This window comes from Protopterus annectens, chromosome 10.part0 (genome assembly GCF_019279795.1).
Source record: "Protopterus annectens isolate FY-2018-M chromosome 10.part0, PAN1.0, whole genome shotgun sequence".
Taxonomy (NCBI): Eukaryota; Metazoa; Chordata; order Ceratodontiformes; family Protopteridae; genus Protopterus; species Protopterus annectens.
The window spans coordinates 1,011,646,856-1,011,673,508 of NC_056744.1; the positions used below are offsets into that span (position 1 = coordinate 1,011,646,856).

General features: G+C 39.4%; 1 protein-coding gene across 1 annotated transcript in view; it reads right to left on the reverse strand.

Moving 5' to 3' along the window:
- LOC122813454 (E3 ubiquitin-protein ligase HECTD3-like) overlaps positions 1 to 26,653 on the reverse strand; it is a 699,643-nt gene that overhangs the window by 245,627 nt on the left and 427,363 nt on the right. Inside the window, exons 11-12 of the mRNA XM_044085769.1 lie at positions 7,358 to 7,407; positions 7,047 to 7,111 (exon numbers count right to left, since the gene is read on the reverse strand). Of these exons, the coding sequence (XP_043941704.1) occupies positions 7,047 to 7,111; positions 7,358 to 7,407 (115 nt within the window). The remainder of the gene's footprint in view (positions 1 to 7,046; positions 7,112 to 7,357; positions 7,408 to 26,653) is intronic.

Genomic DNA, 26,653 nt, shown 5'->3' on the forward strand with positions numbered 1-26,653 from the left:
ACTATGGGTCTATATTAGAACACTGAACATTTAAAATGTCGGGTGTTCTAATATCGACCCTTTTTCAGTGTATGCTGAAAATATCGAAGTAACAGGAAACCAAATTCTTTCCTATGGAAAGAATGTGGTTGTCCGTTTCTGTTGCTTCGATATTTTCAATGCTCTGGTGAAAAGTTATGGGTCGGGTTCAGGTAAGTGTGCGATTGTGTGGACGTGTGGGTTAGGGTTGGTTAGGTGAGTTAGGGTTAGGGCGTGGGTCAGGTAAGTGTGCGACTGTGTGGACATGTGGGTTAGGGCGGGTTAGGTGAGTTAGGGTTAGGGCGCGGGTGAGGTGACTGTGCGATAGTGACAGACCTTAGGGTTAGGGTTTGGGTTAAGGTAAGTCGATAGTGGTGTTTGTATAGTTTAGTGTAGGGTTAGGTGTTAGAGTTTAGGTGTATGTGTGGAGATTGCTGTTTGTTTGGTGTGCTTGTGCTGTGTGTATGTGTTTTGGAACAGCAAATTTTTTCTTTAGGAAAAAAATTTGCTGTTCCAAATGTTCGATGTTTTTTATTCAATTGCTAGGGTTTGATATTAGAATACTTGACATTTTGAATGTTTTGTGTTCTAATATAGACCCCTAACTATATATGGGAGGAGGAAAGGAAAAGGGTCCATGAGCACCTGGAGAATGGCCTTGGCAAAGCTGGGTCTAGACCTAGAGAAGGAATCAAGCTTACAGTGTTTTGTAAAAGTATGTACAGAGGACCAAGTAGCTGCTTCAAGAACACTTCTAGGATCTAACCATTTCCAAAAAGCCATAGATGAAGCCAAGGCCCTCTTAGAGTAGGTCTTGACTCTGACTGGAATAGATTTGTCATGGTGAGTATAACAAAAGGTAATAGCCTTAGATAACCATTTGGAAATACCCTGTTTTGATACAGGTTGTCCCATCTTCTTACCTTAACAAGAAATGAACAAGTGATCCAGAAGTTCTGTCAAGATAGTATCTGAGTTGTCTTTGCACATCCTAAGTATGGACTAGCATTTCACCCTCATTTTTAGTTTCATGAAAGAAAACAGGGAGATGGATAGTTTTGATTAAAGTAAACTCAGATACTACGTTAGGATTAAAAGGATTAGTTCACAAAGAAAACCTATCTCTATGGAAAATAAGATAGGCTTAACTCAACATAAGAGCTTGCAACTCAGATACTCTTCTGACAGAGCTCAGGGAAATCAGTAAAACTGTTTTCCATGTTAAGAACTAACACAAAATTAAGATCACAAGAAGAGACCACTGGTTTACTTGGAGATCTCTTATGCAAAACACCTTTGAAGAACATTTTGACGCGAGACTGCACTGAAAGAGGAGTATCCATGGGCAGACATGCTGAAATGACCGATAAACGAACCTTGATGGAGAAGTAAAAAAGGCCATAGGATAGTAACTCACACAAATATTGTAAAACCAGAGGACATCTAGTCCTGGATGGGTGCTGGTCACATTATTGACACCAACTAGCAAACCTTTTCCATGGGTAAAGGACGTTTTGACCCCAGATGTTTTGACCCCAACCGTTTTGACCCCATGCATTAACACATTTCAAAGGTAAATCTGTACCACATTAAATATCTTTAAAACAACTTATAACCCTTAAAGACAGATGAAAATACTTCAGTTACGCTAGTTTCAATCACAGAACAACAGAACAAACTGAAACCCCAGGAATACCTGCACCACAATGAGATCATAAATTTCAATATGTAGACAGCCATCATAATGCCATAGAAACAACTACTGTTCCATAAAAATTAATTCAGAATTACTGAAGTTTGTTACCATCTTGATCTACAATTCTGTAATACTCCCATAGAAGCCATAATGTATTTATTCTTAAAAAGGCAAAACAAATCAAAACTAGTTACATCACAGCACACTATAAATGTGGCACTAGTGCCACCTGCTGGTCCCTAATAAATGTCAAGAATAGAAATATTTTTGACCTAGGACAATTTGAGCAAAAAAAAAAAAAAAACTTTATAAAACGTTTGTGCATATCCTAGGTATGTTCAGTTACACTGATTCATTTTATTGTTAACATGTTAACAACTGTTATTAATTAAATTAATTATATTTACATAATAAATAAGTTAAAATGCCATTAGATCTGCATAAAATAATAATAATATTATTTTTTTAAGATTTTAATTTTTAAAATGTTAGATTATACTTAAACTTCCTATATAAAATTTTTGATTAAAATATTAAGTTGTACAAAGCTGATACTAAATTTAATTGGTGTCAGATCATCCGGGGTCAAACTGTCTAATTACTATTGTCATATACAATAAATGTAAATTTTAATATGAAAGTGCAACCAGTTGCATAGGGGTCAAATCGTCCAGGGTCAAACTGACCTGCTTCCTTTTCCAGTTGTTAATATATGATTTTCTAGTAGCAAGCTTTTTTGCCTCATTTAGTACCTTTGAATATCCTCAGAAAACAGGTGCGTAAAATGAATTAAGACCCTGTCATCCCACCAGTCGTTTGAAGATGATTGATGTCAGGGTGTATCAAGCATCCCTGTTCTTGTATGGGAAGATCCAGTCTGTGAGGAAGCTTGTGGTAATTGTCCCTGGCCATTTCCAGAAGACAGGAAAACTACTGTTAACTGGGTCAAAACGGAGTTACCACAATAATTTTGGGGGATTCCTTCTGAGTCTTCAGAAATACCCTGGATATTAGTGGAAAGGGTGGAAAGACATACAAGAACATTTATATCCAAATAAAAGAGATGGCATCTGTCTTCCAGGAATTTTGCCAGGTGATTGTCCAGAGAGGAGGCAAAGAGGTATACTTAAGGAACCCCCCCCAGATGGTTCAAATCTTGGAAGACCCCCTGATCTAGTTTCCATTCATGAGGGTCTGCCCTGATCCTGCTCAGCTTGTCTGCCACACAATTTTGCTCTGATGGAGTATGGAGTGTAGGATGCCTGTACAGTGAGATTGTGCTATGAAGTTATATCCCACTATAACATGGCTAGTCTGCAAAGGGGTATGACCTTGTTCTTCCTTGCTTGTTGATATACAACATAATTGTAGTATTGCCTGTAACCACATGAAGAGATCCCAAGGACCAAAAATGGTTTAGAGAGTTGAGTGCCTTGATCAGGACAAGCAGCAGACTGCTTTGCAGCAGGTAGGGAGAAGGAGATACCTGGACTTAAGGACATCTGTTGTCTCCATCAAAAAAGATTCTCTTCTGACATATCCCACTATTGGAATCAGAAAAGATAAAATATGTTGATGCTAGGACCAAAGAGATTTCACATACCACTGTATCTTTCTCATATGGAATCTTGTCAGGGTTATCATGAGAATCACAGATGCCATGAGACCCATAATCCTAAGGTATTTCCTCATAGCAGCAGAAGTCACAGTGGAAAACCTTAGAAATAGATGTAAATAAAGATATATTGTTTTCCTGTGGGAGAAAGGTTCTTTAAACTGACATGTCTAGATGACATACGGTATTCTCTCAAGAACGCTAAACTTTTAATGAAGCTTTCGGGCTCTCAACCCTTCATCAGCATACATATTTCCTGTTTTGTCACATTTATATAGAGGGAAAATTAAAATCACATGACCAAACCAATCACTAAAAATTCATTATAAAAGACATGTTAATCAACATAACAATTTTAAAATAACAGTTCTCTTTCACAAAACCTAAGTTATTAATATCTCATCATGAAAACTATTAAAACCATTATTACAATTTATTACAAATAAATAAACATATACTAGAATATATAAACATATACTAGAATTTGAAACACACAGATTTAAATTTAGATGTATAGATATAATAGAAGTGGGTATGAGAGGGGGTGACACAAATAATCTTTTGGAGCTAAGGGAATTAGAGTGGATAGTCAGATTACAAGCAGACACTACTCCAGGTTTAAATAGTGCCATTAGTATAAAACCTGTATTAGTAAAGCGACAAATAGACAATTTGTAATAAATTGTAATAATGGTTTTAATAGTTTTCATGATGAGATAATAATAACTTAGGTTTTGTGAAAGAGAACTGTCATTTTAAAATTGTTATGTTGATTAACATGTCTTTTATAATGAATTTTTAGTGGTTGGTTTGGTCATGTGATTTTAATTTTCCCTCTATATAAATGTGACAAAACAGGAAATATGTATGCTGATGAAGGGTTGAGAGCCCGAAAGCTTCATTAAAAGTTTAGCATTCTTGAGAGAATACCGTGTGTTTTTGACTGTATATTGCTCTATCTTCAAATTTCACCATGTCTAGATGACATCCCAAGAACAGAATCCTGAGTAAGGGAGTCAAGAAAGACTTTTGATTGTTCTCTTAGAATCCCAGCCTGTGCGAGAGACATCTCACCCAAGAAAGAGATTCCTGACATTTTGAAAAAGACTCTGCAAAGATAAGCACGTTCTCTAAATATGGAACTATTATTCGAGCTAGACATTTTGTTAACACACTTGGTGCACTGGCTACAACTGATAATGTGATCCAGATGGCTCCCTATTGAAATGTTGGTACTCAAAATCCCAAGTGCTGAAATGCTGAAAAAAAAGACTGAAAACTCAATAAAGAGCGAATCTCAAAAATTGCTCTTCTTAAAACTTCTTTTTGCAGAGGAGGGGACAAGCCCCCCTGCACCCCCACACCCCCTCATATATATGATTGCTAAGATTGCCATCCCTTGGAAAAAAGGGAATGTTTAAAGAAATGGCATCTCAGACTTGGTATATGTAAGTCCATTCTTTCAGCCATTCAGTCTCCGTGTTTTGAAACTCTGTCTAGCAGGTCCCAGCATTTCAAATAATTACCGATCCAGACACACACAACCTTAAGAAATGTTTGAAGTCTGAATGAATAAGATGTGATTATAATAATCTTTTAGGTCTAGTGTTACTGGGAACATTGAAAGATAAGGAGGAGGTAATAGGTTTGTCAAGTCACATCATTTTGAATTTGGGCACTATCACAAACAGGTTTAGGAAAGAAAGCTCCAGTACTGGTCTCCATGCATTTTCTTTCTTTGGCATAAGGAACATCCTTGTATAATATTTCTTCCTCACATGGAAATGGGGAACTAGTTCTATCACTCCTTCAGACTGCATGTTATGAAGAACATTTGGAAACAAAATAGTCTGATCTGCAGGATTAGAAATTACCCCCTAGAAAGTAGAAATTTCCTCCAACTGCTATCTGTAGTTCTGATAATTGATTTTAGAACCCATTTGTCTGAAACAATATGTTGTTGACAAAGAGAAAATGGGAGATTCAGACTTTCTGGAAGAGAAAAGGTGCCATGGTGGGACAGTTTGGGTGCGTGGAAGGTGTACTGAAGCTTTGGAAGCTGGCAGGCTGTTATATCCTTGACAGGATATAACCCATAGAGCAAAGGCTACAGCAGCAGCAGACAATATGAAGAGCATCTGGTACAAACTTGGCCAAGAAATTTATCATTGCAAGGGCCTGATGTAGCTCCGTTAAACATGCTAGACATTTTAGCTCTGCTATAGTCTATTTTGATGTTGCCTTTTTTTTTCTAAACCTGTACTATTGGCAAATACCATCAAGTAGGTTAATTTACACTTTCAGTAACAACAAGTGTTTGCATGTGTTTGAGTGCTACCTCTACTTTACAGAGTATTAGAAAGAGTGCTCTTTTGAGTGTGGTTAGGTTATGTGGTATAGCATGCTTTAACTTTGTCTTTGCTGGCTCACACTTAACCAGACCAGCTTCTCCAAACACATCCACATTAATTTTATTTCCACTGGGAAGCCACCTTGGTGGACTGATACCATATAATAACATTGTCCCATGCTGCACAGTATTGGCACTATATTGAAGATTTAATGAAGTAGCTTTAATTCCACACAAAATGGCAGCATACTTAGACAGTTACCATCACAGCTTTGTCTTTGTGTCAGCTGACTGAAAGGCTATATGTGTTAAGGGTACTCAACAGTCTTAAAGGTACAAGCACATTTACCCACCCACATTCACATAAATACCATAAATACACTAAATAGACACACACACACACACACACACACACACACACACACACACACACACACACACACACACACACAAACTACTATCATCACACCAATGGATGCTGATTAGACATAACCTTTTCCACGGTGGGTTCATCCATGGTCAGTAAGCTCCACAGTATGTTGCATCCATGGGGTGTTGTACCACATAAACAGCATAAAACTCACTAATAACCAAAAATAAAATTCTGTAAAGTAAACAGAGCTGCAACCAAAAGTCAAGTGATAAGTATAAAATTCTTATCAGTTTGCTTTTCATTGCAGCTCTGTTTACTTTATAACATTTTATTTTTGGTTATCCATGGGGTGTTGTATTTGGCCTCTGGGATAATTGCTAAGTTTGTGGAACTCATATCAGCATTTCAAATAAAAACTGTTTACAGAACGCAGCGCATCATAGTTTGCTTTCACTATGAAATTATGAATAAAGAACAATAATTGACTAAGAAGTAGAAATACATTTGAGGCTAGAGAAAATTTGCAGGTAGCCAGAAAAAATGGATTTTGCTGAGTCCTCCCTGATCCTGTTTCTCTTTTGGATCAATCACTTTCAGGAAATGGCATTCCTTAAACAGTACAACATGCTTAAACATAATAATTAAATTGCATTTGACAAACTGGATTTACAAAATATGTACTGTAACCTGCCAGAAGATTATTTGGGGCTGTTGTAGCATGAAGACGGTTAGGTCATCATTTATGCAAAAGACTAAACAAGGAGTTATTGATAGTACACCATATCCACCCTTCCAGAAATACAATATAAAACCCTGCCACAGTGGAACTGAGAAAGGGGGTAGCTCCTTAGTAGGCATTTAGTTTCATTTAATGCTCTGCCTTTTTAACATTACTTTGGGACACGTCCGTGACTTGCAATTAAGTCACATCACAATTACTATTTCCTGCATCTAGTGACATAAGATACATATTTGATGCAAAGAAGAAAATTACCGTGATCTACCATGCCCTCTGAGACAAATTTGCACTCCCACCATTGAGTATATTCTGAAGGCCACCTGCAAGAAATAACACGTATTAGACATGAATACATGTATATTGTACTGAGTAAGGCAAAAAAGAGAAAGATCGCCTTCAGTGTCCTACAGGATTTCAAATATAAGCTCATATTATAAATATCAGTAACCTAGATACCAACTAATTACACCAACTACTCAGCTATACTTATCTAAAGGCAGAAAAGGTACTAGAGAAAGAAGACAATGTAAACTGAAGATAAGAAAAAAACTATCAATTCAGCATACCTGTAATCGAATGAGTGACAGCTTTTTGAAAGCTTCAGGTCATCATAAATCTGTAATGCAATGAATGAAACTTTAGACAGGAGTTATACATCCCCTTTTTAATAAATTGGTGAGAGGGCAGAATATAAAAGACTAATAGCAACATACTTATGCAGACAACTTTGTAACTGATTAAGAGGCAATGCTGTATTTATTGTGTTTCCTAACTACAACTTGTGTAATAAGATGGTGCTTGCTTATTCTATAAAGCACTATCAGTTTACAAATAGACATCAGTTAACATGCAGTACAAACAAGTAATTGTCGATAATAAATATCTGCTTTAGCTTATGTGTCTTGAAGCCCACATACTAATTCAGTTTATAAGCAGAAGTCATCTTGACATACATATGGTATAAAAATAATTATGTCTGATCTATGCAACAGTTTTCTCTACATGTGTCCTTCAGGCTGAAGCCATAGCTGAAAATGATGAGCTTGTAAGCACTTAAAAGTATTACAGAAATTATGAGCTTGTAAGCACTGTCCAGCAGAGACACTGGGAAATAATCTAAGGGGCGGCGAAAGTCAACACATTCTGGCTAGGCTTATTTGATCAAAAGTTTGTTGTTTGTTTGTTTAATTTAACTGTGGAGGCTGCCCACTAAAGTGTGCTAGCCTGTGTAACTAATTTATCACTGTTCCTGCATTTTCTGTGTGTTTCTACCAAAAAAACAAAAAAATAATCCTTGTTTTCCCACCTTCCTCGACTAGTTTAGACCAGTTTACAGGCATTACTGTATTCTGGGCTGTGGTGTAGTTCCTGTGTTGTCCATTACCTTACTTGGATAGAAGGAAGTTTCTTTGCTCACCAGTGGGAGTGGGGAGCCTTGAACAGCCTACCTGTCCCTGTAGGAAGTGACCTCAGCACAAGAAGCTGTAGTAATTGATTGTTTTGGACCATTTCTAGCTCTTTTGTAGTTCACTGTTTAAAATCCGTGTTTGCACGGCTTTATTGCAAGATAGCGCAGCGCCGGTTAAACAAGGTTAAACTTTTTCTGGCTCCGCCAAGTCTGCTCTTCAAATTTTCCCTTAAGGAAGCTCTACTCTTAGTATAACCAGACTACTTACTATATTATAAGCCTAGCACTGGTTCTCAGTACTTCTCTACTAAGTAAACACTCCTGTACTAAGTAGAGCACTACATCTACTTACCACCCCTGTGAATATCCACTTCCCTTAAAGGTACAGCACTCCCTTATACAGTTCTAGCATGTCGAGTGGTAGATTTCTGGCGTCGTCTCCAGTTCAGCTGGTCAATCTGGATATCTTGAGACAATGCTACAATTGTCTCATGTACACAGACAACCCTCTCCTCCTCCCAACAAACACAAATACATGTGACAGATGCAACTATATAGCCAAACTGGAGGCTGAACTCTCTCAACTCAGGGCTGGCATGACCAGACAGGAGGAGATGGCAACCACACACACAACAATCCCAGTGCCACATAGACCTACCACAACTGCAAACCAAACACATAAAAACACAAAGACATACTTGGAGGCTCTAATAAAAAACTTACCAAAACAACAGAGGCTCCCAAAGCAGACACCCAAAAATCCACCACCTCAAAACAAAACACAGGCAACACATACGTCAATAAATCAGCGTGTCAACCAATCACAGCCCTTAAGGCCAAACACCTTGCCTGATACACTAGTAATAGGTGACTCTATAGTCAGACACACTGATGTCCCGCTGACCAGGCTGAACAAGGAGAAGGTGACTGTGAGCTGTCTATCAGGAGCTAGGATCCGCCACATAACACACGCACTCAAGTCACTCCAAAGCGAGTACAAATATGACTCTGTCATTGTCCATGCTGGTGTGAATGACCTGAGACGTACCTCCCTGGACTACATGAAAAGAGACATAGAGGAGCTCTCCAATTATGTAGCCCAGGCTGGTATGACCCTGACCCTGAGCAGCATCTTGCCCTCACCAAGAATGATACCACAATACAAAGACAAGATGATCAGCTTTAACAATTGGCTCAAGTACTGGTGTCATTCTAAGGGGATCCAATGTCTGTCTGCCTGGGATGACATGTTGGACAAGCCACGCTGCTTCGCAAGGGATGGCTTACACCTGTCACCTCTGGGCTTCCGGATATTGGCTAAGGCTCTTGCCACCCCCATAGTGCCTTTTTAGGCAAGGCTCAAAAGACAAACCCACCTCCTTAGAAAACAATAATGGAAAAAAAACTAAGGGTAATGCTGCTCAGCACCAGAAGTCTAAATCTCAAGATGCAGGCACTTGATGCACTCCTCAGCATGGAGAACATTGACGTCTGTGCAGTAACTGAAACCTGGTTCAAGGCTCCTGAGAGCACCCCAGCATTACCAGGCTATACCTCGTATCATGCTTTTTGGCCCCAAAACCCAGGCCGAACCACAAAGGGAGGGGGAGTGTCCATTTTCATCAAGGACACCCACATCTCCAGGTTAGTAGCAACACATGAAGCATCAGAGACCATACAGGTGCAACTAACCATAGGCAAAACTGCTATACAACTGGTAGCATGTTACAGACCACCCTCCCAATCTCAAGAACTCCACTCAGCCTTCCTGAAGACACTGGAGGATATGAATGTATCACAAAATACCATCATACTGGGAGACTTCAACTACCCAAACATAGATTGGGTACATTATTCTAGCCCTAATACCCTAGCCCAAAGGTTCATGGAATTCATAAATTCAAATGCACTGGAACAATTAGTCACCTCTCCCACTAGGGGAGATAATATACTAGACCTGATCATCACAAACATGGGGACAAAATGCTCCACACCGGAGTATACCCCTCACTAGTGAGATCTGACCACAAACTAATCACCCTGGATATACATATCCCACCTCCACCCCCAGCACAAAAGACCACAGTGAAAAACTTCTCAAAAGCAGACTTCACTCTTCTTAAGACTGAGATGGTATCCTTTAAGCCCACTGTGCCAGTGGATACCACATCCCACAATGCTGAATCCTTCACAAATGCTTTCTATGGACATCTCCAAGAATGCATGGATCATGCAATCCCAAACAAATCCAAGTCCCTCTCCACCAAAGGTAAGCGTCCTGTCTGGTGGACCTCAGCCATAAACAAATTGTATAACAAAGAAGGAAGCTACTGCACGTCAGAGCAAAATCCCATGAAGGGAAGACATCTCTGATCAACATTAGCAAAAACTACGTTCTCTCATAAAACATCCAAGGCCAACTTTGAGAAAAAATCGCTAAGGACACTAAAGATAACCACAAAGCCTTCTTCAGCTATGTTAGAAACCTGGGCGGAAACCCTCAGATATGCTCAGAGTTGGTTCACAACAATAAAACATACACTGAACCCACAGATATTGCCAACATTCTGGCTGACAGGTTCAGTGCAAATTTCTCCCCTCCTTCACCCCCAAAAGAAGAAATACTTATCCCAGCTGAATGTAATCTCCCTGTCATCTCAGATGTCCAAGTGAGAACCACCCTAAACAAAGCAAAAAACACAGCATCAATGGGACCTGATGGTATCCCGGGTTGCGTGTTACGTGAACTCCAAGAGGAGCTAAACCCACACATAAAAATGCTATTTAACCTTAGCCTTACTTCGAGATATGTAGCTGAACACTGGCGTACAGCAACAGTGGTCCCACTCCAGAAGGGGGGTGCCTCTACAGACCCTGGAAACTACCGCCCCATAAGCTTAACCAGCCTGGTCTGCAAAGCTATGGAAAGAATCATTATGGAACTCATAAACAGAGACATAGGGGACCTAGAGACACTTGACCCCACCCAGTTCGGCTTTGTAAAGGGCAGATCCTGCCTTTTAAACCTGGTTGACTTTTTCAAAACAGTCACTAGAGCCATTGACAAGGGCAAAGCAGTCCATACAGCATACCTGGACTTGGCTAAGGCCTTCAAAACAATACCCCACTCAGGCATCATAGATAAGCTCAACAGCTTAAATATAAACCCTTATGTCACTAGATGGGTTGCAAACTGGCTAAAGGACAGAACCCATAAAGTTAAAATCGCTGGAGCAATGTCAGACTCAAGACAGTCACAAGTGGTGTCCCACAGGGATCTGTCCTGAGACCCCTCTTGTTCAGCATTTATTTCTCAGATGTTAAAGCAAACATGGGAGGGCTGTGGCTGACAAAGTTTGCAGATGACTGCAAACTAGGCGCCATAGTCGATACACCAGCAGACACACACATCCTACAAAAAGGCCTCACAGAAACGGACAACTGGTGCCGGAGTCACGGCCTTAAACTAAATGCCAAAAAATGTATAGTCATCCCCTTTGGGAAAAACAAAGTACCCACAAACTATCACATAGACAACAACCCACTGAGTACTGAAAAAGTAATCAGAGACCTAGGGACCCAAGTCGACAGCGACCTCTCATTTGATACCCACATTGCCAAAGTGGTTAGAAAAACATTCTACCGTGCACACCTCATCATGAAGGGATTCACATCCAGATCCAAGGATGTCATTGTACCCCTATATTCCTCCCTCATCAGACCCATGATTGAGTACAATGCCCCATTTGGTATGTACCTCACCTGGCATCTGCAACAGCTGGAGAGACCACAAAAGTACCTCACCAAGAGGATCAAGGGTCTCCAACATATGTCTTATTCTGCCAGACTAAAGAAACTTCAGCTCTATTCAGTATCACACCGCCTGCTCAGAGGTGATCTCTGCCTGACGTACAAGGCCATGTCCAATTAGGATCTGATGGACATGCTCCACCTCAAAAAATCCAAGTCCATCAGGACCACGAGAGCTAAAGACTTAAACCTCGGTACAAGTATGAATAGGACATGCTGGAGGGATAGATTCATAACCCAGAGGCTTCCCGTGCTTTGGAACAAGATCCCAGTTCATATTAGGCAGAGCCCCTCACTGACTCTCTTCAAGAGAAATCTTGATGAGTGGATGAGAGATCGTAAGTTTACCCCAGGGTTCACATCCGTGTCACTGCTAGACAGGGGCACAGTAAACTAATTCTATTATATAAGGGGACCTTCATTGTGTCACTACTAGACACAGTATTCTCAATTTATTCTCTACATTTTTGTACCATATCATGGGGTGGCAAATGCCACATCACTATGGCTAGGCTTACAAATGCCCCAGGGCAGATAGCCTAGTACTATACTATGAAATTATGAAACTATAAATGCTTTTGGGCAGATAGCCTAGTAACTACCTATGAACAATATGGCAACAAAACTGCCGGATAGATTCACTGCCTACAGGACATTATCTGGGCATGCATTCAATCATTATATATGATAGTAAAGAACCAAACAGCAAATACTCCATAATGCATCTTTCACTGGAAACTGTTATATTGCTGCATTATTAACCCTTAAAAGCTGAGCATTTTCAGATGGTTTGTCACCAGAACACTGTTTTTACTTTTTTGTAGTTTATATGCAATGGTTGAATCTCAGAAATAGTTTATCATTTTTGCGACTTTTTTTTTTAATTCTAAAGGCATAATTATCCATAATGCACTTGTTGTTTACCTTGGATGGCAAAGAAGCAGCCATGTCATGAATTTTATTAAAAACACATCTATTTTATGTCATTGTTTTATGCCTCAGCATGTTAACAATAAAATATCTCTTTTATACAGGAATGCATACTGTTTTTCTGCCTGAAACACAAAATTAAATTTTTATGTTTGGATAGCTTTTTCTAAACTCTTAAGAGACTTGAATACTACACTTTAATTTCCAACTGATTAGTATAAAAATATTTCAACTTATGAATTTCAAAAGGTCAACTCTGGCCTGAATTAGAGCTTAAGTACAAATAACAATATTTCTCTGCCATTTCATGGTCAGATTTCATAAAAATATTACCTCCAGTGCTATCTGACCAGTGCTGTGGTGCCCAGCAATATTTTGCAATTCTCCCAGGGTATTCAGTCATAATCATGTCTCTGAATCGGACACCAGTGTAGTTATGTCTAACACTAATGTTCACCCTACGAGCTCAAGCAACATAGACGCATAGGCACTTTCAAACATGCCCACACAGACACACACACACACACACACACACACACACACACACACACACACACACACACATATATATATATATATATATATATATATATATATATATATATACACACACAAACACACACACACACACACACACACACTCTGTCTTATATACCCACACACACACACATATATATATATATATATATATATATATATATATATATATATATATATACACACATACATACACATACACACACACACACACACACACACACACACACACACACACACACTGGATCCATACAGATCCCCGAATGCACTTTCCACCGAATGATTATCGGTGGGGCATATTTACGTGAAAGTGCTTTTCAGCGAAAAAGCACTTTTGCGTAAGTATGCCTGTCCCGGAGATCATATTACAGTGCAGATAAGGGGAAAATTCTCTTTTCCCCAATATAGCACAATCTCAGAGTGAGAATATTAAACTAGGGGGGTGTGGGGGGGGTGCAGGGGGACTTACCCCCCCCTGCATAAACATAGATTTTTTTTTTAACACACTAACGAAAGCGCTTTTCAGTGAAAAGCGCTTTCGTTAAAGTGTGTTCAGTGATAATGGATTCAGGCTTTTGCACTTTCGTGCAAAAGTCCTAGATCCGCACACACACATATCTTCACAGTACTTACCTCCCAGGACACTACCAGCCCTGATCCTTCCATTAAACTAAAGAGTGTACTTTGCCAAAAGATGACATACACTTTTTCTGCTTCATTCTCCAAACAGCAAAGGAGACTGCGAAAGTAATGTCTTTCGGCTTTTCCCAGTTAGGGGTTGCCACAGCGGATCATTGGCAGTGGATTTTTATGGTGCTGAGATTCTGTTAATTACTTTGCAGTGCTGCTCTGATGCTAGTGACACTTCCAGGAGAGAGCACTTGGCTAATTAACATGAGCTGCACCCTCAGACTGCAGCAATTGTATGTAACTTCACCAGCAGGACTGTTATCTGTGCTACTAGCCAGTGCCTACATATCACTGTAGTGATACGGTGTGTTTTGAATCACTTGAGTCAAATGCACTCTGCAATTTTGCTGTGAATGTGTTTGGACAATCAATTAAGCATTTATGAATCTTTGGGCAAGATATTCTTAACAACTTTTGTGGGTAAGACTCCTGGATAAACTCCTTTATTGTGTATTATAACAGCATTGAGGAAAGGTAAATAACAAGCTTTTTTTTTCTGAAAAAAATATAGTTTTTGTTTCTTGTTTTATAGGAGTATAATAACAATATTATTCAGCTGCATACATTAATAATTTTCAAAATGCACATGCTTTTTGGGAACTTTATGGCAAAGAAAAAAAGGAGTACCTAAAGGGCTACATAAAGCTGCTATTGGTACCTAACAGCTGTCAAAAGAAAAATATACTTTAAAAAGGTTTACTATTACAAGGTCGAACGGCAATCCTTCGACTGTACTATAGTCGACAATGGAAGGTCATAAATGTCGAATGTCGAAGTCAAAAAATCAATCTAGAAACGGTGTTAACATGGGTCGAGGTAGGTGTTCGTATTATTCTGAACTACAAACATCTCCCCTACCTCGACCCATGTTGAAACCCATTCCTAGATTGTTTTTTTGAGTTCGCGATTATCAGTTTCGACCTTCCGTTGTCGACTATACTACATTCAAAGGAGTGCCGTTCGACCTTGTAATAGTAAACCCTTTAAAAATGATCAAAACACGGTAGGTTCAGGTTAAGGCACTTTAATCTTGCAGCAAAGAGACAAAAACGTGCTAATACAGAGTTTGTCTAACCAGAAACAGGAAATACTTTCATTTTTGTACATTCTATAACTAGTCATGGCCTACCAAGCTGACGTAACAGATTACCACCTTTTTCATCATCATCTGTTGACCATCATTCCCATGAATTTCTGCTGATTTATCAATTTTTATGTGAAACTTCCTGAGGAAAACAACACAGCCTTGATTACTCCTAGTTAGATACATGTTATGTTACCATTCAAGGTACTATGGCTAATTCAAGCACAATGCTAGCAGTTCATTTCTCTAATAATCCTTTGTCTACTTTATCTCTAAGTTACTGCAGCTGCACATGTTCTCCTGGTTCGAACAGAGCTGATTGTCTAAAATCATTACATTTACAGAGTATAGTATTGTTCATTCATTCGTTCCTGACCTAGCAGATAAGCACCTGCTTCTCAAGTACATTTCCAAAAGGCATAAACATGAATATTGCTGTGCTAGCAGTTACTAGGTCAGAGGGCAACTTGCAAGTTTCAGAAAGCAGACTGCAGTTTTCAAAAAGCATCTTTTTCAGTCTCATATGAAACTCAATTTATATATAACACAGTGCATGAAAAATAGAATGAAAAGCGTATTAAATCATTTAATTATTAATTGGCTTTAAGCATACACACATTAATACATATTTTTCTAACATTTCCCTCCTGTTAATACTTTTTAATTCTATTTTCAAAAAAGAATAAACAGTTTGCTTCTTTTCCTAACCTCTTCCATTTAGGATTTGCAGTTAAGAAAGTCATTCAGTTTAAACTTTTATGAATGTGTTTCACACTCTAGCAGCTCTTCAAATTCAGTCCTTTGATACATAGTCTCAGATACTGATATATCTATGAATTCTTTGATTAATTTCTTCATGCAGGGGATTCCACAACAAACACAAACTCCTATTATGAGTAATCCTACCCCAATGGCAATCGATTAGTTCATTAGGATGGAACCCCACCCCCCAAATACATTCTGGAAAAAGTCTGTCAGTGGGGTTGGGCCTGGTTTGGTCATGGCCGACACTTGCTGAATCACCTCGAGATGATCGTTAATCTCATGCTGATGATCAGGAATAAACACACAGCATTCTTCTTTGATTAAAGCGCACGTCCCACCCCTCACCGCTAGGGTGAAGTCAAGAGCCATTCGGTTTTCGAGTACTACAGTTCTCATGGCATTCAGTTCATCAGTTATCAGTTCAAGAGCAGAAAAAGTCGCATTACTCATTACTTCGAGAAGTTTTGACAGTTTTCGCAGCTCCCATATCGATTTAACTGCACCATATGCAGGTAATATACCTGTCCAGGATATGACAGCATCACTCAAGTCCATGTGCGCAAGTTTGGTTCCCACATTACGATGGTCTTTCCAGCCTGCTTCGATCTGTCCCACTGGATTCTCAGGTTTCTTGACAGTCTTTTTGGTCACATCTCGGGTATTTCGAATATTTCCCTGAGGCAAAACTGCAGTGTGTCGGATGGCCGGGACCAGGTACCCCAAAAAACAACTGCCAGACCAATTCTCAGGTAACCATTTATATGCTTTTTTACCACACATGAAATAACAGTCCTCTACTTTAGTTGTTACTTTGTTATGAAATGACTGCCCTGCATGAAACATTTTCCTATTACAGATAACTGTTTAAAAAGTACAGGATTACGTTGTACCTGATCAAGAGTCTTATGCATAGATTTCAAGAATGAGTCATAATCTGTACTACAAGATCCACCTAAATCATTTGGTTTTCTATAACATTTATACTGTACTGTGACATTACACTTACTCCATCCAACTTGGATGGTGTCATTTTTGTAAAAACATACAATTCCTTTTTGTTACAGGCAAATACAGTGCTACCTTATCATGTGCTTTACTAGCAACCATGTCAAAAACCAGATTTTCCCAGGTCTCATTGACCCCTAGGGGGATAGCAGCCATCAATAAACCCCTGTAAGCTGTTGGTATGGCCGTACAGACCCAGCAGTTCAAAACATTAAAAGTCTCAGCATACACACGTGTAATTGCCTGATAAGTGTTGAAGTTCAGATGCCAGTCTATGTTTGGTTCATTACATCTAATCAGTTCAACTTTTGTGGCAGGAAAAAGGAGTGGCCACAACAAAAAGAACAGTGTGATTAGCATAGCTATTAAAACAATCATACAAGTTTTCTGAGGTTGCTCAATGTCTCTATTCACTCAGTACCTGGCCATTATGTTCTCGTTGTACAACAGTAACAACGTTTTTGTCCAATTCAAAGTTCGTAACCAGTTTACAGTGCGTCAAATGAATCCAGGAAGCTCGCTCCATGATCTTGTCTGCAGTGGGTGTCGACAGTAGTACCTGGTATGGTCCTTCCCACTTTGGAGAACTCCAGTTCTTTCGCTTCACAATCTTCACCCAGACCCAGGTGCCGGGGGCTACTGGTGCTTCCGATTTTGGTTGTTCTTTATCTGAAACAGAATTTAACTGCAAAAGTTTGTTATTCAAAAATCGCCTCATATATCCTGCAAGTGAACTGTCAGCCTCCTGCTCTGTAGACATGAGAGGTTTCCACTGAGGTGTATAATATGCCCTCCCAAACAAAGTTTCAAAAGGAGTTAATCCTTTTGCATTTGGAACAGTTCTCATGCTCAACAGTGCTAAAGGCAAACAGTGCACCCAGTTCTTCTGTGTCTCGGTCATTAACTTCCTAAGCTTGTTCTTCAACACCCCATTATGCCTCTCTACTAACTCTGCAGATTGGGGGTGATAAGCGCAGTGATTTTTTAACGATATTCCAAAATAACGACTAAGTTGTTGTACTGTTTGGTTCACGAAATGTGTACCGTTATCACTATAAATCTTTTCCGGTATGCCAAATCTGGGTATAATTTCTTTAACAAGGACCTTTGCAACAGTAGCAGCATCTGGATTTTTAGTTGGAAAAGCACCCACCCATTTGGAAAACATATCTATAATGATAAAGCAATACTTTTTATTCTCGCAGTTATTCAGTTCTATGAAATCCATACAAATAGTATGAAACGGATACGGTGGTGTAGGGAAACTCCCTTGCTCAGGCTTCAATGCCCCTTGTGCATGATGCTTGTTACAAACATGGCATGCTGCACAGAAATTTTTTGTGTAATTTGTAAATCCATAGGTTGTGAACACTCGATTCACTAACTGTACCATCCCCCCTGTTGAGACATGGCTCTGCTCATGGCTCAACAAAGCTGCATATCTAAACAAGTTAGATGGCAAAATTGGTTTCTTCTCCTTGGAGATGTACAGTCCCTTTTCAAGGATTGCTCCTCGTTTTATCCATTTCTGTTTTTCTACATTTGTAGTAAGTGTCTGCATTGTTTTTAACATTTCTAAATCTAATGTCTCTGAGGGTTGTAATTCCTCACTCAAAAGAAAAGCTTCTGAGGCTGAAGCTGCTTGCTTCGCAGTGGTATCAGCCTGCGCATTACCTTTTGAAATCTTATCCTGTTGCTTGGTATGAGCTACGCATTTGCAAATAGCTACTTTTTGAGGTAACTGAAAAGAGTCTAAGAGTTCTAAAATAAATTGTGCATGATTATTTGGTTTACCAGTAGATGTTATCATTCCTCTATTTTTCCACTGCTGCGCAAAAATGTACAGTAGAAAAAGCATACTGACTGTCAGTATAAATGTTCACTTTCTTACCTTTTGCTAAGGTACATGCCCTTGTCAAGGCAATCAACTCTGCCACTTGTGCAGATAAGTTGTGTGGTAAAGATTTTGTTTCTAAAGTTTCAGTATCAGAAACGACTGCATACCCCACTAGGATCTGTCCTGTAGGACCCCTCCTGCACGAGCCGTCCACATAGTATGTCACCTCTGCATCATTCAAGGGAACATCTGTAAGGTCTTGTCTAGGTAACACCTTTTGCTCAATCTCCTGCAGGCAGCAGTACGGTTTGCCATCTGCAGGGGTTGGGAGCAAGGTTGACGGATTCAAAGTTGTGCATCGTTTGATTGTCATATGAGGTTGGCTCAACAGTATAGTCATACAGGAAAGATGTCTAGCAGGAGAAAGATATGCCACTTTTTCTTGCAGTAAAATAATTGCAACTGCATGAGGCACTCTCAATGTGAGAGGGTGGAACAACACTACTGAGGCCGAAGCCCGCACTGCCATTGCAGCTGCAACTACTGCTTGGCACAGTGGGGCAGGGACCGCGCCACTGGGTCTAACTGTGATGAATAGTAAGCTATGGGGTGCTGCTTGTCCCCAGGCTGCTGTGTCAATACTGATGTCATATAACCCTGTTTACAGTCTACAGTCTGAAAAAAATTGCTTATGATAGTTTGGTAATCCTAAAACTAAGGATGATGCTATCAGTTGTTTCAGCTTGCAGAAAGCTGCTTCTGCTTCTGGTGTCCATTGTAATAAATCCTGTGCTGCCATTGGCTTTTTGAATATCAAATTGGCCAGTGGAGCAGATTCCAAAGCATAATTTGGTAACCAACTCAAAAATTAGTAGTTCCCAGGAAGGACATCATTTCCTTCTTGGTAGTTGGTCTAGGTGCTTGCAATATTGCTGTCTTTCTATCTTCGTCTAATATTCTACCTTCTTTGGATATTACATATCCCAAATACTTAACTTGTTTTCTCCAAAGTTGTAGTTTATTCTTGTTTACTTTGTGTCCTTGAGTAGCTAAAAACTGTAATAATGCTATGGTGTCCTCCTTACATTCTTGCTGGGTGGGGGATGCCAGCAGAATGTCGTCTACAAAAAGTAAAATCTGACTACCTCTCGGTGGGATAAATCCCACCAGGTTGATTGCCATTTCTTGTGCAAATATTGTTGGACTTTCACAATATCCCTGTGGTAATCTCGTATATGTATATCGCTTTCCCTGAAATGTAAATGCAAACCAATGTTGGCTGTCGGGGTGTATTGGTATTGAGAAAAATGCATTACTAATATCTACCACAGAAAAATACTTTTGCTGAGGTTTTAAATCATTCAGCAAGGTGTGTGGATCTGGCACCATTGGTGCCCTGGGTATAACTGCATTATTTACAGCTTGTAAATCTTGGACCATACGCCATTCCCCGTTTGCTTTCCTGACAGGAAATAAGGGTGTATTACATGGTGAATCAGGAGATTCTATTAAGACTCTTTCCTTAAGTAAGGCTGCTATTATAGGTTTGATCCCTATCTCTGCATCCTTTCTCAAGGGATACTGTCTTTTCTGGGGTCTAAATGCTGACTGTGGTGTAATAGTAACTGGTCCTGCTGTTCGAATAAGCCCTACATCTGATTTCCCTGTTGACCAGAGAGTGTCTGGTATGTCCTGCAAGGCTTTTTCCTCTTCCTCCAATAAGAGTAATACTCAACTATTCTCACTAGCCTGTGAGTGCACAGCTGGGTGTGTCTGTGTTATCCAATTCAATTTCTGTTTCTGTACTCCTTGTTCAGAGAGTTCTAATTCTGTCTGCTTTTCCCACCTTGTGACTTTTTCACCTAAGTCTGCCCATTTCAAATCTCTATTCTTAGTTAAGCTAACGTGTGGCAATCGATTAGATTTGTAGAGTGCTAAAAATTCCTGGGGCAATGAACAGCTTACTAGACTGTTTCCTTCTGTGTCCCAGTACAAATTTCGTAACACTAGTCTGTTTGCATGGTTCTGAAACAATTCCTGCTCATATTCTTTATCAGGTCCTGGTCTATTACAGTAATATACAGTACAATGCAACAAATGCTGTTTGTCAACGTCAAGGGAGGGGGACTTACTGATGGCTACATTCAGCAGTTCTTCGGTTACTGCCCCTGGACCAGTAGTAACCAAGTCCTGGCTGTACCAATAATATGTCTCACCCTCCAGTCGCACTATAAAAGTATCCATTTGTTGCTGTGCTTCCATACCCTGCATGATTGGAACTACGGCTATGCCAAATATCTGCATTAAGTCTCTGCCCAAAAGATTTACTGGGCATTTTGCAGAAACTACAATTTTACTCCTCTGGGTCATCCCTGAAGCAGGGTCTGTTATTGCTATGTCATGGAAGAGTGACTCCCGATACAGCTGTCCATTAGCTGCTTTCACTAGTATATAATCCGGTGATTCTGAATCTTCCAGTAATTTGGAGGGGTGTATGAGGGTCCGTGAAGCCCCTGAGTCACACAAAAATCTGACTTCCCTCCCCTCTACCAGAAGCGTCACTTCTGGTTTTGTATCTGCTAAGTAAAGCTCTAGGCTCAATAAGGCTAAGTCCAAAATTTCATTTTCTTCAATGTCTGCAAATTCATGTACATCCTCTACCCCTTCTATCACATCCTCTACCCTTGCTATCACATTTGCACTTGTCCTTTCCTGTTTATCGTCATTCAGTGATTCCTGACTATCATATAGTCATTTCTCATCTTCCTTATTTTCTGTAGTCACCTTCTTATTTAGCCTGCAATCCCTTGCTAAATATCCTTTTTTCCCGCATTTAAAACATTCACCCTTTTTCTTTCTTTCTTCAAAATCCTCTGATCGCTCGTCAGATTGTTTATTTCCCTGGGTATTCTTCTTACCCTTTTTCCCAGTTTTTTTTTTATTTTATTTTATTTTATTGCCGTTGGTTTACCAGGATAGTCCATTGGGCCATAAAGAACCCATTTTCAATGGAGTCCTGGGGAGAAAAGCTCCATAACAAAAGGTATATTCAACATTTAACAGTAACAATAACAATCTTGGTACAGAGAGTTATTAATATTATGTAAACAGAATAAAAGTAGAACTAATCAAATTTAGAATAGCAGTCATAACAGTTATTACATTAAGAAGAAACCTACTAGTAATAGAATAAATGTAAACATTAATACTGATTAGAGAACAAATATCATAGCTACGAAAGTAGGATATGGTATTGAAGGAGAATTAAGTAGAGTTAGTTATGTGGGGTGGGAGCAAGAGCATTCCCACTGTGATGCTAGATGTAGGTGAAGAGACTTTTTGAAGGCAGAGTGGTTAGAGGTGGTGCGGATGAGTGGAGGTAGGAAGTTCCAGAGGCGAGCGATGCTGAAGGAAAGAGGATTTTTGCCTGGGGGATGAGTCGGTTTATGTACTTCTAGTAGATTTTGATTATTTGACCTTAGAACTCTGTTAGGTAGGTGCATTTTAAAGGCAGAGGAAAGAGAGGGACAGAGGGAAGGGTTGAGAATAAGTTTATGGGCTAGAGTTAGTTGAGTGTAAGTTAGTTGGTTGGGAAGTTCTAGCCATTTTAGTTTATGGAGGGAGAAACAGTGGTGAGTGGAGGACTTTTGGCTGGTGGCGAATTTTGCAATTTTGTTATAGCAGAAGGTAAGCTGTTTTTTTAACAAGGACTGAAGATTAGTTAGGAGTGGGGCGCCATAGAGAAGGGATGGGATTAGGAAGGAAGTAGAGAGAGTGATTTTAGTGGCAGATGTGAGGTAGGCGTTCTGTCTATAAAGCATGCCAAGTTTTTGGAGTGTTTTTTTGATGTTTATTTGCAGGTGGGAGTTAAATTTAAGTAGGTTATCGATTTGGACCCCAAGTAGTTTGGTCTCTGACACTATTTCAAGGGGTGAGTTGAGTTGAGTAGTAATTGAGAATGTACTCATGTTGGGAGGGATGACTTTAGAAGGAGTAAATAACATTAGTTTGGTCTTGGTGGCACTGAGAGCTAGATGATTACATAGCATCCATTGCTCTGTGGAAGAGAAAGCATCTTGAGTAAGTTTTTGTAGTGTAGTGATAGAAGAGGCAGAACAGATGATAGTTGAATCATCCGCATATTGGATGATGCTAGAGAAAGGGATTGATTTGTGGAAGTCATTTATAAAGATATTGAAGAGAAGAGGACCCAGTATGGAGCCTTGAGGAACTCCTGTAGGGGTACTAAGGAAAGAGGAGTTTGTACTACAAATACTTCTGACCCATCTTCTGCCAAAAATACTTGAGATTTCTTTTTCTTTTTACTATTGAAATGTCTCTCTGCATGTCTAGCATATTCAAGTAATGGCTGTAGTCTACTTGTACGATGATCTACCATGTGCTTCGTAATAAAGCTGCTAATGGGAGTTATACTACCCTTCAAGAATGCATTCTTTAGCTGTTGTTCATATGGGGAATCTTGTGTCTGGTTTTCTGGTATCTGTATTCTGCAGTGGTTATTAAAACATTCCAATAATCTAGCATAATATCTATCAACTGTTTCACCTTCTTGTTGAATGCACTGATTAATGCAAGTCCAATCAGCCCTAGGCTTCCATTTTTCAGAGATTTGGTCTGTCAGACCTTTCACTCTGCCATCCAATTCTGCATTAGTATGTGGGAGTGGTCTAAGCTGTGCATCACGAGGATTCCAGTCGCCACTAATCATGTGCCAATCTGGACCTACAATTTGTCTAACTACTTTTTCTACTTCTTCTCCATTCAAATGGTAACTCAATCTCATACCCTGTAAGTCTTCTAAAAATTTTCAAAAATTCACTTTTGGATGGGGAATTCCTTCTGTGACTTTCCGGATATCCTCCAGTGTCCACGGTCTATAAACTAAAAGAGTCGGATTCTGTCCTGCCTGTCCTGCCTGAGGATTTGGTACTTCTATGAGTGGACATATCTCTTCTTCACTCATAGCCTGTGATTTTTTATTTATTTCGCATAATTCAATCTCCCTCCTCGAGTCGTGTGTTCAAGACCTAGTCTCGATAGGATCCCTGACAAACGGTTTCGATGCTGTAGAAACAGCGGGATATAGCGGAAGTGGATCAGCTTGTCCACTCGCTTCATATTCTGGTAAGGGAAGCGGAGGGGGCGAAGGAGGGGCCGTTGCTATTACCAAGTTATTGTCTTCTTTATCTAAGAACATTGTTTTTGAATTCATTTTCTGTTCCCTGCGATTTGCCTCCTCAAGCCACTTATGCGCCTGAGGGACTCCTAATCGTCATTGCTTTTTTTATTGACCTTTTGCATCTGTTTTTAGTTGCCTGACAAGTTTAATAAGTGCGAGTTTATCTAAGTTACCATCAAATTTATACTTGTCAACCCATTTTGTATAATACTTAACATTGTCGGCACGCTGTAATTGCATATACTTCGCGTCTTCAGTTAGGGGCGGGTCTCGGGAGTTTTTCGTACACTGATTTCCCATTGTTGCCTTAGCTAAGCTGTAAATTGTTACGTAACCCTTTTTATCACGTGGTACCACAGTTCTATACCTTTTCACAGTTTATCTAGAATAACTGCCTACCTATCCTGTTTCCCTGATCTATGACAAAAACAGTAACCCCTTTTCCTGTCCCTGATCTGCACATGCAAATCTTCCTGACAAAAAACAGTTCTGTAATAGTCCCTGATCTTAAAACAGAAATAAGGTAATTCCTCCTTACCTGACCCTCCGTGAGTTGATCCACCGGATTGTTGACTCGTCCTCCAATCCCAGATCAGAAACAGTGGCTGGCCTCTTTTGAACGACAATTCAGTCGGAGGTCTTTCAAAACAGAAGAGCCGATTTGGCCTCTTCTCCATACGGATGCATGCCACCGGGCCCAATTCTGACCTAGGCCTAGAGCGAGAAGTACTTTCCGGTCCGAAGGACCAAACTGTCAAAAGAAAAATATACTTTAAAAATTATCAAAACACGGTAGGTTCAGGTTAAGGCACTTTAATCTTGCAGCAAGGAGACAAAAACTTGCTAATACAGAGTTTGTCTAACCAGAAACAGGAAATACTTTCATTTTATACATTCTATAACTAGTCATGGCCTACCAAGCTGACGTAACAGATTACCACCTTTTTCATCATCATCTGTTGACCATCATTCCCATGAATTTCTGCTGATTTATCAATTTTTATGTGAAACTTCCTAAGGAAAACAACATGGCCTTGATTACTCCTAGTTAGATACATGTTATGTTACCATTCAAGGTACTATGGCTAATTCAAGCGCAATGCTAGCAGTTCATTTCTCTAATAATCCTTTGTCTACTTTATCTCTAAGTTACTGCAGCTGCACATGTTCTCATAGTTCGAACAGAGCTGATTGTCTAAAATCATTACATTTACAGAGTATAGTATTGTTCATTCATTCGTTCATGACCTAGCAGATAAGCACCTGCTTCTCAAGTACATTTCCAAAAGGCATAAACATGAATATTGCTGTGCTAGCAGTTACTAGGTCAGAGGGCAACTTGCAAGTTTCAGAAAGCAGACTGCAATTTTCAAAAAGCATCTTTTTCAGTCTCGTATGAAACTCAATTTATATATAACACAGTGCATGAAAAATAAAATGAAAAGCATATTAAATCATTTGATTATTAATTGGCTTTAAGCATACACACATTAATACATATTTTTCTAACACAGCACAGGACCATATATTGTAACATAAGAAACAGAACTATATAAAACTGCTGGTGGTACCTAACAGAACAGGACCATGTATTGTAACATAAGAAACAGAACTATATAAAACTGCTGGTGGTACCTAACAGCACAGGACCATATACCTGTAACATAAGAAACAGAACTATATAAAACTGCTGGTGGTACCTAACAACACAGGTCCATATATATCTGTAACATAAGAAACTGCATAAGAAACAGAACAACAAATTTCATGTCATAGACTTTTAGGTACAGGATGCACTTACTTGGGATTCCAGGTATATAGACATGTATACAACTTTTCATGTAGTATAGTTTACTGCATATAAATCTGCACTGGGAAGGGGTTATAATTCCAGTGACAAAAAAAAATCATTTCAGGCTAAATAAACAGGATTCTAAATTAATTCCTTTCAGGCTAAATCAGGATTCTAAATTGATGATAGTATGGAGAGGAAAGCTTCATGGTAGAATCAGCTTGAATTCTTAGCTACGTAAACACACACACACACATATATATATATATATATATATATATATATATATATATATATACACGATAGGGGTCTAACTTGAAAAGAATGAAAGACCACATTACCAAAGACAAAATGAAAGAGACAACATCACTGAAACTTCACTTTCAAGAACGACTGGAATGCCAAAGGATTTCACAGGGTAAGTAACCAGGTGGCCAACATCGGGAAATTGCCCTTTTCCCCCACTGTTGTGCAATCCCAGAGTTAATATATTTAGTTATGGGGGTGTGGAGGATGTAGCACCTCACCTGGGTGGGTTTCAGGTAGTGTGGTCTGTTTTGCTGTTTGAAGGTGGCCAATCGGATACTTGCCCTTTGAAATTTTTCTGCATTATTGTCGTTCATGAAAGTGAAGTTTCATCTATGTTGTCTCATTCATTTAATTTCTCGTAAGGTGGTCTTTTGTTCTTTTGAAGTAGACCCATATTATAGATATATGCAAGGTATGTTTCATTGCAGCATGACACAGATGTAGTGTGTCAAAGTAAACTTTATTGTCATTCGGAAATCACACATGTGCAAAAAT